General features: G+C 36.5%; 2 protein-coding genes across 6 annotated transcripts; one reads left to right on the top strand and one right to left on the bottom strand.

Annotated features, from left to right (window-relative positions):
• Positions 1 to 657: 657 nt before the first annotated feature.
• Positions 658 to 4,388, top strand: LOC126793998 (cyclin-C1-2-like). 3 transcript variants are annotated; one of them, XM_050520641.1, is made up of 10 exons: positions 658 to 867; positions 1,284 to 1,371; positions 1,462 to 1,568; positions 1,731 to 1,770; positions 1,879 to 1,923; positions 2,624 to 2,742; positions 2,856 to 2,970; positions 3,533 to 3,583; positions 3,820 to 3,967; positions 4,188 to 4,388. In XM_050520641.1, exons 2-10 carry the CDS (start codon positions 1,340 to 1,342, stop codon positions 4,290 to 4,292), a joined length of 762 nt encoding a protein of 253 aa, XP_050376598.1. In that variant the 5' UTR covers positions 658 to 867; positions 1,284 to 1,339; the 3' UTR covers positions 4,293 to 4,388. The 3 variants fall into 3 exon arrangements, with proteins under 3 accessions (XP_050376598.1, XP_050376600.1, XP_050376599.1); XM_050520643.1 differs by having other exon boundaries at positions 1,226 to 1,371; XM_050520642.1 differs by lacking the exon at positions 658 to 867 and having other exon boundaries at positions 881 to 1,371.
• A 3,002-nt stretch (positions 4,389 to 7,390) lies between these two features.
• LOC126794399 (uncharacterized) lies at positions 7,391 to 15,325 on the bottom strand. Of its 3 annotated transcripts, none has more exons than XM_050521108.1 (15): positions 15,056 to 15,325; positions 14,907 to 14,986; positions 13,804 to 13,958; positions 13,250 to 13,314; positions 12,966 to 13,160; positions 12,766 to 12,817; positions 11,358 to 11,597; positions 11,107 to 11,240; positions 10,328 to 10,517; positions 10,076 to 10,135; positions 9,717 to 9,971; positions 9,006 to 9,264; positions 8,711 to 8,916; positions 8,259 to 8,309; positions 7,391 to 8,046 (listed from the first exon to the last, which is right to left on the bottom strand). In XM_050521108.1, the coding sequence occupies exons 1-15, from the start codon at positions 15,247 to 15,249 to the stop codon at positions 7,756 to 7,758; spliced, it is 2,427 nt and encodes an 808-aa protein (XP_050377065.1). In that variant the 5' UTR covers positions 15,250 to 15,325; the 3' UTR covers positions 7,391 to 7,755. The 3 variants fall into 3 exon arrangements, with proteins under 3 accessions (XP_050377065.1, XP_050377066.1, XP_050377067.1); XM_050521109.1 differs by having other exon boundaries at positions 12,766 to 12,808; XM_050521110.1 differs by lacking the exons at positions 13,804 to 13,958; positions 14,907 to 14,986; positions 15,056 to 15,325 and adding an exon at positions 13,539 to 13,763 and having other exon boundaries at positions 13,250 to 13,427.
• Between the last annotated feature and the right edge of the window lie 319 nt (positions 15,326 to 15,644).

Raw genomic sequence — 15,644 nt, 5'->3', positions numbered from 1 at the left:
GTCTCACGTTGTCATTGTTCAAGAGTTTCAAAGTACGTATGTTGCTCTTAGAAGAAAATCAAAATTCTAGTACCATCACTTGTCTTGAAAGTTAAAACTATTAATTATGTGATAGTTAAGGATGATATGCGATCAGACTTCTGCAATAGAAGAAAATGTTCAAAAATTTCATTCGAAATAGTTTATTACTAAAATACTCGGCCATGAAACTGAGTGTAGAATCGATAAAACTAAAAAAACGCAACTTTGCTAAAGAAAATAATAAACTTTTCTTTGAATGATAACAGTAACAAGTCATTAATCATGAAAATTAGGCAAACTACATGTGAGTTATGATAAAATTGAAATGTGAGAATTCAACCTAACCAAATTAAGTCCAAACCTTGCGATCGGGAAATCTCAATAGGGAATGCAGGTTCTAGAATGGCAGAATCTAGGAGCAATTCAAGAGTCCGTAGCGTAATTCGCGAATAAACCATTAAAGCTGGTAAGCTATTCGACGAAAGGGTCTCTCACTTTCACTGTTTCACATATTGTGCCACTTTATCTGAAAGAAAATTACTTTTAACTGAGATCACTCCTGTCAATCGAAACAACGAGACAACCCAAAAGGGTTTGGTATCGTTTCAGTTCTACGCGTCTCCGTCTGCGGCTTCTAATCCCCTTCACCTTTTCTCTTTACCCTTCAAACCTTTCAATCCCAAAATCATTGACAACAAAAATCAGGTGAATTTAACAGGTACCCAATTCAATTCAACCATCCCTCTTTCCAAAACCCACTCAAAGTTTTCGTCTTTCCACTCCGATTTGTTTTAGCATCCGAATTCGAGACCTCCTCCGCATCAGATCGATCCTACCACTTAATCTGTAAGTCCTCTAAAACCTTCCACCGAGGTTGTCCTTATCTGGAGTCGCTGGTTGTTCTCCTAATTCCAATCTTTATTGTTGTTTCGGAAAAATGGTGTTGGCTTCTTTGATGGATGCATGTGGTGTTCTTTTAACTTAAAAGCAAAACCCTTAGTTGAAATGATTTCATAAAATTCTACAACAATTGAAAGCCTCCTATTACAAATGCTAAATTTGTTCTTACATGAGTACCTGAATATATGAATGACAATGTTCAACTCGAAAGTTTGCTTGCATCATATTCTTTTGAAGATCATGTGAAGATTTAATCTCTATGTGAAATGTGTTTATTTTTATTTTATCAACAAAAAACTAACAGTTATACAACATCACAACTAACTTGATCAACCAAATTGGCGCGGGCATATACTATCAAGTTCGCAAGTAATTGACAGTTCGGGGGCACATTTGTCAAGTTCCGACAAACCCATCCATGGCTTCCAATTTCTGGACTTCCTCTCACTAGTACGTGCACCCCCCTTCTATTTCTCATGATCATTCTGTCCTTTACAATTTCACTCTCTCTAATTCGATTTTTTTTTGGGGTTTCTGCAGCAAACAGCTCTGGGACCAGGAAGATGTGGATGTTGTGTTCCCACTTGATAAAGAAAAGGGCATCACTCTTGAAGACTTCAAGCTCATCAAGATGCATATGGCCAATTGTATCTTCCTTTTTCTCTCCTCCTACCCATTTGGCTCCCATGCAATTTTCCGTCGTTGCTGAAAATTCATTTGCTTCCTTTTGTGTTTTCTTTGATTCGATTGACAGGAGTGATCTTAGTTTATTAATTTTCTTTGGGCTGTTTTCTTCTTATAATTTTCAGATATATCCAGAGTGGCACAACCTGTGAAAGTGAGACAAAGGTTCGTCAAATAGCTTATCTCCTTTTGTTTTGTCAGGTAAAGCAATATATTTTAACTCACATTCTGCATACTAAGATGATGTTTTTATTTCACTGGTCAATTTTTCAGGGTTGTAGCTACTGCAGTTACATATATGAGGCGTGTGTATACCAGGTATATTAACCAAGTATTTAGTAGTGGGGAAATTTTTTTCAGCCACTTACCAGCTTATGGTTTATTCGCGATTTACATTAATGGTCTTTGGTCTTAGTAGTAGCCATGACTCTTGAGTTTCTCTTGGATTCTGGAACCTGCATTTCCTGTGGAAGTCATATTTTAAGTTTATCACTTTCTTAAGCAAAGTTGCGTTTTTGGCTTTATCGATTCAGTACTCAGTTTCATGTCCGAATATTTAAGTAATAAACTAGGATTGTCCTCAGAGCAATACTCAATCAAGATAACAATTGCGTACTAATTTTTGAAAATTTTCTTTCGCCACTCTTCCTATTAATCACATGTTGCTAAGATGTTTTCTGACCAGTTCTTATTGACTCAATAACTTCTTTTTTCTCCCCAAAATGGTTCAAAGTAACATTTGTATTTGTATACATGTTGATGTTCAATCTAGTATGCTTAAACATTTCCTTATTCTGTTTTTTTTAAGATGTTTATTTTGAGATTTCTAGTCGTCTGTAATATTTCTTCAGCTAAAAAAGTTTTTAAGCATGAACCCTATGATAAATGCACTTGCATACATATGGGCGTGGTTTTATTCCTCTGTCCTTTGGGACTGTGGGTTAGAATCTGTCAGTGCAAGACCTCAAAGTCTAAACTCAATTGTATTGCCAAGCTTAAGTTTTGTTTCTTGTTTCAGAAAAACATTGTCTGAGTATGATCCACGTCTTGTTGCTCCGACATGCTTGTACCTGGCTTCAAAAGCTGAAGAAAGCACAATTCAGGCTAAACTTCTTGTATTTTACATCAGGAAATTATGTAATCACTTGTTACTGAACATAATATATCATTTTTCCATCTTTCTAATCATTTACTTTTTCTCGTTCTATATATGGTGCGAAGCCCTTATAGTCCTCTGGTTTTCTGTACAGATCCTGATGAAAAGTATAGGTATGAGATCAATGATATACTTCAAATGGAGATGAAGATTTTAGAAGCTCTCAACTATTATCTAGTTATATACCATCCTTACCGCTCATTATCTCAGTAAGCATTTTGTCTCACAATTTTATGTGGATGTGGATAGGTTGTAGAGATAATTCCTTCCTGAAAACTCTGATGACAATATTTTTTAAATGCGGGCTGACCAGTGGTCCAAATTGCACTCATGTTTTGACTTCGATAAATATCCATTAGATTAGTCTCTGAATTATGAGATTAAACATTATTGGCAAGAAGTTCTATTACTTCTATCTGTTCAATGGGAAACTTGGAAAAAAAATTTGGCCAGCTGATCCGCCCAATTGTTTTTCATCATCACACCATTGTTTTACATTTGAATCTTCGAATTCAGCAGGTTTTGAGGGTTTGTTTCAAATTCATACACATGACTTCAATTATGTTATAGTTTCTCATATAAAGGTCTAGTTATCTTGGCAATATGTGCATCAAGATAGTAAGTCATGACCTAAAACTGTTAAATCTGATTCTGTCAATGCGAGAAATGCTTCTATGCACGACTATTACTCGAGTTCACACCATTTTAGGTTGATAGGAATCTATTTTTTATCTTCTCTGCATAAAAATGTTGTACTCCGTTTTTCTCCAGGTTGCTTCAGGATGCAGGCCTGAATGAGGTAAACATGACACAATCAACCTGGTAAGGAACCCACATATCGGCTAGTTAATTTCTTAGTTGTATGTATTATGTGCATGAGTCCTGCTACCTATCTGCATGTACATGTGAAAATATTCAATATTTTTTTTAATCTCCCCTGTATAAACTTGACCACAATTCCATTGCTTTTTCTTAAAGATAGAGGTTTTCATTGTAACCATTTTTCATGGTCTCGAAAGACATTAAAAGGAAGACAACTTTAACAAACTGTTACACAGGGGAATTGTGAATGACACGTACAAGATGGACCTTGCACTGGTACATCCTCCACACCTTATTGCTCTAGCTTGCATATACATTGCTAGTGTACTCAAAGACAAAGATACCACTGTGTGGTTTGAGGAGCTCCGTGTGGATATGAATGTGGTGAGTCTTTTAGTTATCAGTAGATGTTTCTTCATCCTTCCATTATGGTTCAAGAGAGTTTTTTTTTTTTTTTCAACTTCAAAGTGGATGTCAGAGAGGCTTCTCAATATAGCAACTTCAAACACAAACCTCGTAGAGGGATTTTGTTATATATAATATTTCCTTTTGATTTCATCTTTCATATGTTAGATTTTTGTTCACATACATCATATTTTTACAGGTGAAAAACATATCAATGGAGATATTAGATTTCTACGAAAACTACAGACCGATCCCAGAAGAGAGATGTATTGCTGCTCTCAACAAGCTACCCTCTAGGGTGTAGATGGCTGTACAGCATTGTGTTGACTACAGTACTACTGTAAAAGCTACCTGCTAAACCACTACTAATCAGTAAATGAGTTAATATTGTTTTTGTGCTTGTACTATGACTATCGGTTTATGTTTCAGTCACCCGTTCAGGAAAGCAATATAAGGAAACATTGCTTATATTATAAGTTGATTACAAAATCACATCTCCACAGTTTAGTTTGTAGATGTATAAGTAGATTATTCAGCCAATTTAAATAAAATTTGGTGAAATTAATTTCTTATAACCTTTTAACGGTTCAGGTCGTTTCAGCCGGTTTAATGTTTTGACATAATCTTAGTCATCCAAGGTCATTATTTTTTTTTTTGGACGTGAATAGTATCTTGACTCAAGAAATCATGCATCCATGGTTACACGTTTCAAGTTTTGAACATTTGATTTTCAGTTTTGGTTTGAATGCAAAAGTCTTTTAGCAGTCATGTCTGCCCTTGTTTTGTTTTTTGTTTGTGGATGAGTGGTACATATGTATGCAAGTGCAATTATCATACGGTTCATGCTTAAACTTCTTTAGCTGAAGAAACATTACAGACAACTAGGAATCTTAAGATAAGTATCTCAAAAAAAAAAACAATATAAGGAAATGTTTAAGCATACTTGATTGAACATCACGTGTGCAAATACAAATGTTACTTCGAACCATTTTGGGCAGAAAAAAAAAATTTCATATATGTATTTATATAAAAAAAATAAAGTAAGATTTAAAAATTAGAAAAAAGTTACTATTTAAAACATTATACAGTGCCCATGAAGTTCGCAAAATTTACACGAATTGCCACTGCCATATTTTTCCCTCTCTTTTAAACCAACCACAGTTCTGAATTACCAAAAAAATAACAAAGTTCTGATTTCGATCCGAGCGGAGGCACAGCCTCAGACCTGCGCCGTCGACGACGAGTATGACGACAACGAAGAAGAACCTTCGACCTCTTCGATTCTCTACTCCTCTCAGATCTGCTGCCATGCATCGAAATATCGCGTAGCTTCAGCACACAACGCCGCCCCGGGGCCCTCTGTCTCCGCCTCCCTCGAAGCCGAGCGGCAAACCGAGCCTCTGCCTCTCGATGAAATCCTCATCACTATGCTCGATCTCGAGATCTGCTTCTCGACTGTGTAATTGGAGTGGATTAAACGGAGCTGTCTGCTTCTCGATTGACAATCACAGAGGTCGGCGCTTGGTGAAGTTGTCGAAGAATTCCGACTTGGAAGAAGTGGCGGTTATGTCCTCAATGAACCCCGCATGCGCGACGACGGCGCGAAAGGTGTGGGAGACGGAAACAAGGAGGTCGACAGCGGCGCTGAGGTGATGACGGCAGCGACGGAACAAGGCAGTAGCCGCGCCGGAAAACACCAAAATCGGAGAAGATGGTCACCAATTAGTCCCCACAACAGCTTTTTAGATGTCCACAACAAATTCTGATTTGAAAATATTGTTGAAGACTTTTCAATCATGAACAACTAAACCAGAGGAAATTGAAAAGAAGGAAATTAACTAAACATGTTCATATTCATTTGATAGGTTAGCCAAGAGGCAGAGAGTACATTATAAAAGAAGGAGATGGTCACAGCCAACTAGTACGACCAAAAGAGTACTACAATCTAGGATACAAAAAATTGCTAAGTCAAAGACAGTGACTACAATTGCAGCAAGGAGAAGGGACTTGTCTATGAATGTCTCAGATTAGGAGGTGAGATGTAGCAGATTAGTAGAAGGGTTAAGAATGGTCCTAACATCCCGACAGCGTACCTCTTGTGTTTCTAATTAGGGGTACCATGTCTCCGATATACCTATCACATTAATCGTCACAATACATGTCACAATACATCACAAAAAAATTAGTGACTGATAGTTTGATAAGTAGTGTGGCTGGTAGTTTACTTGTTACATTACTCATCACACTACATGTCACAAAAAAAATGTTTGTGGATGATTGGTGGTGTTCTGTACGACAACATTAATGTCGATATTTGGATTATATGAGTTGATTTGAGAAGTTCAAGATCACATAACCGTGGACAAAAGTTCGTTATTTCCAGTCATTATTCTTCTTATCACAACAATAATAAAAAAATTTAACAGTTAGTGTGATAAGGGGTGTAACAGGTCGTATAACAAGGGGTGTGACATGTAATGTGACAAGTAGTTTGACGTAAACCATATACTATAAACCCTAAAAAAACGCCAAACATTGTTCTACGCTAGGTAGTGTGATAAATAGTGTGACATGCCAAGAGAAGTGTTTAAATAAATGAAATTATGTTAAAATTCAAAGGATATCGATATGAGTATGCTTACATTCTAACAAGAATTAGGAAACATTGAATTCTGGTTCCGTTAGAATAGCTTGGAGCACCACTCTGGATGGCGACAGTCCCTTGCAAGGGCTTCTGTGCTTTTTACGGTGGTCAGTTTGGGGTGGATATGGTACCAAATGAAAAAAGAGGAAATAGATCTTTCCAACGGTACCAATCATGCTTAAATCTATCACCAAACGGCAAAGTTATTGTCAAAATTAGAAGAAGGAAAATGAAGAAGAAAAAAAGTATAAGGAAAGACAAAATAGTTTTGAAAATATTAAAAAAAGTGACTATTTTTAAATTTTATTTAAACCTTGTTAACTATTTTATAATTTCAATTAAAATAAAATTACATTTTTAATAGAAAAATAAGTGGTGACATTTTTCTAATTTATAATATTTTATTGTACTATTTTCTAATTTGTCAAAAAAAAAATTCTTGAGTCACTAAGAAATGGTCAGAAAACATCTTAGCAACTCTTAAGCGACGGTATAGGAGTTGAGGAGTGCTTACTTTAAGTTTAGTTAGCCAACTACCCACTAGTTGGTGTTTCATCTGGTAATAATTCAAACCAAACACAAATTGTTTGTTTCAGCTCGTATCATTGCAAGAATCTCGTGAATCTCTTCTGGCTCTCATAGTCAGAAGTGAATGTCATTGATTACATCAGTGGAAATTGGTAAACAAAGGCTATCAAATCTAATTACTGCATACTAACACATTCCAACTTCTATCGTCTGCTTAATATCAGAATCTAACTATTCTATACTATAATATAAAGAACAAGAGGAATTACAGCTTTTAGAACATTCACTACACTGGAGCTTGATTTCTCAACCTTGGGATAAGCACAAGCCACACGGCTGGTGACCACTTCTAGGAACTTCACATGCAGCTAAACAATGGTACAATTTCTACCTGCAAAATGAGTTCAGTTCTAAACTGATAATGTACAATGGCAGACGTCTTCAAGCAGCTCATCCTCAATGTGCAAAAGGGCATGGCCGCTACTGACTACCCCACCTCGAAAAACCCTTCTCAATTGGTCCTTGATTTGAAGGAGGAAAAATACCCAACTAAGGGCAGGCTAGAGAAGAAAACATGTTCGATAGCAACTAGTATTTACCGAAATAGGTCTGGGAAAGACCACATAATGAATCTTGCAAAAGTGTCGGATTCCAAAAAGTCAATATGGGCGGCCCTTCCGATGAATGTGTTCAAGTTCTTTCCATATGTGGACGTGTCAAAGTTGATGTCACAGCGCATGAACACTCGATTCTCACATCGAGGAGACTGTATTTGGTCTAAGCAGTCATTCAGCATTTCCAGAAAAACTTTACCCCGTTTCGAATAGTCTAATGAAGCAGCCTGGCACATATCTATTCTGGCAGAATGGTAAGGAACATAACCATCCTGCGAAACACAACCAAGAAGAGGGAAATATTTTAGTTTACTATTTGTCAAGTAACATACTTTCCGTTGTAGTGACATTTGAACAAGATTACTATAATTGGGTTGCCATTCTCATCAAGTACAACCATATAAGATTCCATTAGGTAAGTTGCCATTCTCATCAAGTAATTATTTTCAACAAATGCAAAGGGACACGAAAGAGAGAAAGATACCTGTGGTGATGATAACAGTATTATGTGCTTAAAATTCTCCAGCGTCTTCTTCTGCAAAGAAAAAAAAATACAACCAGTTAGAGATCACCTATTAAAGTCAGTCAAATTAAGTAATCCATTTGTCAGGTTTCTCAGACCCCTGGTTTTTTAGTAAGAAACATGACATTACTAGGTTTATTTGAGCTACCCGATATTTTATTTAGTAAACCTGATTCTCTTCTATTCGAGCTTTCATGCCTCAGTTCACTATATTGTTCCAACATATATGTCCCAAGTAATGCAAACTAAAAGCCCAATTCATATATTTGATTAACATTTCCCAATATCACAAACACTTGTGAAGTCACGAGACAGCCATTCTATGGTTAAGAGCCACAGTATCTTTCAGAGAAGAAAACGATTTTTAGTCCCAAACAAAAAGTATCCATTGAATATTAGATTTCTTTCACTACCTTACAGAGCTGGTAAAAGAACGTATTTTGGAGGTTTGGATCATCAGTGAAAGTAAGTTGATGAATGCACTGAGTGTTCTTGAGCTTCTTCAAAAGCCACAGCCCAGAGTTAAATAAAGAATTTGAACTGTATAGATACCCCAGGTGTGGACCCGATATAGAAACATAAACATGTAGGTATCTAAGGAATGGCTCCATCATAACCTCTGCAAAAAAAAAAAGGGGCGAAACTCACACCAACAGCAAATAAGGCACAACGTGAAATCCAAGAACATGAAATTCAAGATTTCATTACCTGTTAGAGCCGTCCTAATTATGACATTTCCAATAGAATGTCCGACAAAGCTGAGCTTAATATCCACCAAGTTTCCAGATCTTGAAGCTTTATCCATTTTCTTCTTAAGGAAAGTAATAACTTCCTGAGCTAGCCTTTGTCCCATTTCTCTGAAATCACTGGATGTTTTGTCTTCGTTTGCCTCTGACATTAGAAACTCTGCCTTCGGATCTACCAATAGCCATTGATTTCGAATGAGCCGTAAATCCAGATGATGCCCCTGAAGTATGAGAATTTTAATAAGTCCACTTATTCTATATCTTGTACCAAATACAGTACAAAGTACATATCAATAGACTTAAAAAGCTGTTCCATCCCTGAATTGGTAATAAGTTGTACAGTAGCAGCAAGAACATGAATGACCAATAATAAGTACTTAATCCATAGATCAAAAAATTTCACACCCTATAAAAGCAAAAATATGATATAGCTAATAGATGAGCATCATCCATACATAGTTTTCAGCAATTGGAAAAAACATAGTTACTACAAATACTTGGCAAGTTTTTTCCTAGATAGGTATCGTGCCTAATTTAGGTGAACACCATCAAAAAAACAAATTCAGCACAGCAACTGTTTACAGAATAAAATTTATCAAAGGGAGTTGCAAAGGATAACAGAACAAACAGTAAACTTATAAATCCATGGAAGCTGTAAGCAAGGAAAACTAGCCTGAAAGCCATGCACAAAAACAACAATCTTCAAAACACGGGATTTCTTTGAGGAGCTATAGCCAGATTGCTTGTTTACAGATTCTGACCCAGATCCACTTTGCAAGCCCGGAGCACTTAACACATCCAAATGTCTCAAGTAAGAATTTTCACTAGTAGTACGCCTAGGTGCATTCATGACACGCTCCACAATAACAATAGGAATGCTTGATGGATCTCCAAATATATGCAAATCTTGAATTGATCGATTGTTAATCTGCATTTAAGAAAACAAAACTAAGCTCCTAATTTTCAACAATACATTCAAATATAAAAACCATAACATGGAATATAATGTGAAAGCAAACTGCAAAAGCTCACCTTCATTTGTGCAATACTTCGTCTATGAAGCTCAGCACGGGTAGCAGCAATTTGTGCCGGCTGTAGATAACAAAGTCAGGTCCATGAAACATGCATTCATGAAACATGCATTAAAGAATCTATATAAGGTCAGAAGTACTATGCACACTGGCAATAAAGAAGGTGAAGGTTTACCCCCTACAGCCCTAGCTCATCTCATGTTAGACACTTGTCTAGTTTGCCTTTTCAAATTATGTGACACTGAATACTTACATCATCGTTCAGCTTCCACAAAGTTGGAGTTCTTCTATAGCCACCGTTATTAGACGACTCGTCAAACCCACTGTTCAGATAGTGATGAGGCATCTCAACCTTAGAGTAAACCATCCATATTGACCATTCAGCTCTTCTATCTTTAGCCCATGTGTCATGCAAGTATTCCAGTATCTTTGTTTTGTGAAACCTGTAATGAATAAATATCACCATACAAACAAGCGCAGATGTTCCGGAAAATATATCAGACAAATTAAATGTCTTTTCATGTACAGGCAAGACATATAAATAGGAAATGAATCATATCCATACTGAAGGAGGTCTATCTGAAGCAGTTTTTCTTCTATGGAACACAAGACTTCCTAGATATTCACACACCCTATTCCAAGCCCAAAAGACACAAATCTTGTGTTGTCTAAGTTTTCTCACACAGTAACATTTAATACCTTAAGTGCTCATTTATCAGACTAGATCAAGGGCAATCAATAGTCTAACTAGAATCATGATATTCTTAAAGTTGGTTTCGTAACACTATGGCCATCCATGGGTAAAAAAAAAAGTGCATTTATAGTACATATGACCACTTATATGGACAAAGAACAGTGTATTACTGACTAAGATTGCCAAAAGAGCAAATCAAAGAGGTGTTTCTTAGCTTTTCTATGCCACCTGCATCAAGTAACCACAAGGCAACTTTTTCCCTAAAAAGGTAATAATGGTGTGTATTGCAATATATTGAACAGAGAAGATAATTGTATCAGTATCAGACAGAAGCAAACCTGTGGAATTGCAAAAAAGTATTCCATAGATATAAGAGTTGATCTCCCAAGAGATTGAAAGTTTTCATCACACCACCCCTTGATAAAGACTGTGGCAATTCACCAATTCTAGAACCCGATGTGCCATTTGTTTTCTATATAAAAGGAAAAGGACGATGAAGTTTAGCAAGAGAGACAATGTTAAACCATTGAAACTTCATATATATATATACATATGTATGAGCATTCTGCTGTATGAATTAAGCAAGGACCTCAAGACCATTTTGTGGCTTGCCTTGTCCTGAAACACTCTCATCTGCTGCAACCAAATTTCCTTGCAGGAACGAATCATTGATATTATCCATTTCAGATATAAAATCAGTCAAATCAATTTCTTGGTCAACAGCCTTGCTAAGTGTCTGGAGCTCTTCAAGCAGTATGCTACGAGCAGCTAACAGTGACTTAAGAAGCATGATGCCATTTGAGTCTGCAGTAGATAATTGCCCCGCTGCCTAGTCAATCACAAACTATCAACTGTTAGCAAATGATTGAATAGTACATCAAAGAGAGATGGAAAGTGAGCTATAAACCAGAAATTGCTGCCACTAAATCCAAATTAAGTCATCTTGAGGACTAAAGCATTGTGAATAGCAAGCTAATAAGATATTCAAGCATTGGTTAAAGGAATTTAATGCATCCATATTGAAGCATAAGGTACATTCTGTTCTCACTATAGGCATATAAAAATGACAATTTCATCACTAAAGAAGAAGAAATTGCAGAAAGATGGAGAAGAAAGTGCATCAGCACAAGAACAACAACCCAAACGAAGCCTACCCAGACTAAAACAATCAAACCAAACCCAAAAGATCTTAGTTCAAGATAGCAGACAATACAGGTAGATCTCTTTATAAACTCTGGATCCTATAAGGAGTGGTTGTGTGTAATCACCCTTTTATGAAAAATCAGATAGAGTCCTTTGGTCCTATCAAAAAAGATTAAGTACTTTGGTTAGTAGTTCAAGGGTAAAACAGCAGCCAACAATTTTTCTAACATCCAAACAAAGTTTAGTCATGTCCTTCCCATGGAAATATCACTTCTGCAGAAATATAAAAAAATCAAGGAAAAAGAAAAACCATATCCTAGTTTCAAGACAACATGGTAATTTCTAAATCCATGTCATACCTATATATGTTCAGTTTAAGTCAGTGCTCAAGACGATAACTACTATCACACCCCATATGCCATGTCTGTGTGCTCTAGTATTATGAGGTATTGAATTAATGACATCCTGATCTAGCATGATGCAATGCACTCACGGTTCATACCATAAATAATCCTAGGTTATTAAACAAATTCGGAACACTGTCATCTATGTTTGGTTGTACTTTATCGTGCTATGAAGTCCAAATTGTATACAGCCATGTGTATACAATCACACGCACGAACTGTAATTAAAAAAAAAACTTAACATTCCCATATACTGCATAGAAGCCTGATATAATTTTTGTCCGGGTAAAGGCCTGGAAAAGATATATGGAAATAGCTGACATATCGATCAAAACCATATTTTCATCTAAAGATTGAAAGAAAAAATAGAAGAATAGAAAAGATTCTAAAGTAAATATCATAAGATTCAGTGCCAAAGATATGTCTCGTAGAATTCAATGTAAAACATACTTGGTTTGATCCAGAAGTTTCTCCACCAGCACCTTCAGCAATTCTACGCATACTGAAAAGAAAACAAATTACCAAATATATTCAAGAAAATATTTAAGAACCAAAGAATAGTTTCGGCATCTTTGAAAACTATTAACTTCACAGAAAAGAAAAAGAATGTGGAATTCTAAATGACTTGGAGAGATGAATATGTGACAAACCTGGATACCTTTGATGGATGCTTGTAAGAAGGAGCTTTTAGTAGACTGATGTGTATACTAACATCAACAAGCACTGAATGGAACGCGTCAAAATGAACAGGGCAATATGAATGTAAACCCAAAAGAGCTTTGGGAGGAATTCGAAATTCATGGACAGCGGCCGGATTGGCATCCAGAGCTTCCTGCAAGTCAGACCTACAGTTTGTCCAAAGCAAGTAATGACATCACTTACAATTTGTAAATCATAAGCATGCAAGAAAACGATATGAATTTCGTGAACTCACCTATTTCCTGATATAGGGGCATGCATAAGCTCAAACTTCAAGAGAACAGGAGATGAGGATTGACCCTGAAAATTATATACCCTACTACCATCAAAATTTATTAACATTACAACAAATTCCTGGGGGCGGGTGAGAATCATAAAACGAAAATCATTTTTACAATACAGATTTTTATCACCTTTACTGATAATTTTTGTTTCTCTTATTACGAGTTTGGACTAATCATGTTCTACCGGGTGGGTGAGAATCATAAAACGAAAATCATTTTTACAATACAGATTTTTATCACCTTTACTGATAATTTTTGTTTCTCTTATTACGAGTTTGGACTAATCATGTTCTGGTAGACAGTAGTGATGCAAATTCTAGTCAAGGATACTCTATATCATTAAAAACCTAACAAAGGATTTCTACCTATAGATTGACACCTATAACCTATTATAATTCAAAGAAAAGAAAAATCATCTCGAATAAATTCCTTGTAGATGACTCATAACTTGACATGTTATACCTGCGCGCATACATAGAGGCACACAGAGAGGAAGAGAGATAACCTCATATTCAGTAAAAGACAGATTGAAAGATATCATGATTGATAAAAAGACATCCTGTCTTGCATATTTGATACGAAAAGGCCGAGTTGAGAAGCTGTTGTCTGTATCATCAATCCTCCATACTCCATATACATCATCAGAACAAAGATCAGGAGCTGCCAATCAAACCAATTAATTATTTATACGATCTTCCCTCTTAATGATCAAAAACGGATATCACTCGAGTACTGGATAACGTTATTATAGTTAAATCTGACTGAAGTATAACATTTACCCGTCTGATAACAAGAATCAAAAGACCACTTAGTCATGTCCACATAATCAACTGGTCCATCACATGAGTGGCAGTACTAAAAAGCAGCTATATCAACTGAACCATATGCTGAACCATTCTATTCATTTACACATTGTTAGCTATATGATAATTAGATAATAGTTTAGCTTATTAGTTCTGTTATTAGCTGTAATCCTCTATTCCGTGAAGCTACACATGTCAAGCCGATAGTGATCAGCTTATCTCTTTCTCTAGCAAAGTATAGAAGCTCTTCTGGTATATTTCCTTTGTATTGTAATAGAATCATTTATCTTAATACAATACAGTTCTTATTTTTTCTCTCAAGCTCTCTCAAGCTTTCACACATGACACATCTCTTTTTCTCACTAATTATTTGTGCCAAGGTCCGTTTCCAAAACCATAAGGACAAGCTACATTTATCAGTTCGCAGCGATAGCTAAACCCAGTTAAGTCATGTAGTATTTACTTGACACTGTCAATTCACGAAGTTTATGCATTCACAATATGTCTTCTCATAAGGAGATACTTCAGATAAAGCAGACGTCTTTTTGGATTAGAGAAAAAAAAGGCAATAAAATTTCAAGTATTCCATTTCGACTTTTAAACAAAAAAACAACAACCACCAGCATTGCCCCCATTCCCTGACACTCAAAAGCAGCAAAGTCCATACTTTAAACACTGAGAACCTAAATGGGTACTTTACAATTTCATAGCTGACTCATATAGTAACCTAAACACAACAACTTTTGCTGCAACAACAAATGTCATTTCCAGTTGCAAAACAACAAAAACAGACAGGGTGTGGTACCTTCGTATTGAACAACTCTGGCCGGAGTGCCCGTGACCTCACTGTCCTCCCATCTCATGGTGATCTTAAGTTGGTACCATCTGCAAAACTCCGGGATTAAATCAGGAATCCAAATGGAATTGAATTGGGGAGAGAGAGAGAGTACCCACCCTTGTTGGAAAAGATCGAGATTGTGGAAGCGGTGAATGTAAATAGCGATCTCGTGAACAGAGTCGAACATAGCAGCCAGCGGCGGCGGCCTGGGTGGGGAAGCCGGGTTGGCATTTGACAATCGTTTTGATGAGGATGAGGATGAGGAGGATTTATAGGGGAGACCAACCAGCCATCCCAGATGCCGAAACATCCGCTTATTTTACGATCCACAATATCTGCATCACTTCCTCACGCACACCTTTCCTTTTCTCTTTTCTTTTCTTCTTCTTTTTGGAGCGCCTGTGATTTTCCCAATATATTCTCAGTGACTCTCTTCTTGTGCGTATACAGTTGGGTCTTCTTTTGCGTTTTGTTTTTTTTTTTTCCCATTTTTTAAGAAAACATTATTTCGTATTTTCGATCATATTTGTGTTGGTGACTTGGTGTTTTGGGTTTTGTCGGTGTTTGGCGGGAGGGGTGGGTGGTGGCCGGAGTTTTCTCCATTTTGACGGTTTTGTGCCTACTCGGCGGGTTACTTGGTTGCATAAGGCATCTAATATTTGAGTGGTGTATCATCGTATCCTACGTTCATACATTATTTATGCG

Source organism: Argentina anserina, chromosome 5 (assembly GCF_933775445.1).
Source record: "Argentina anserina chromosome 5, drPotAnse1.1, whole genome shotgun sequence".
NCBI lineage: Eukaryota > Viridiplantae > Streptophyta > Magnoliopsida > Rosales > Rosaceae > Argentina > Argentina anserina.
Note: the sequence above shows the minus strand (reverse complement) of the source record. Positions and strands in the feature narration are given on the sequence as shown.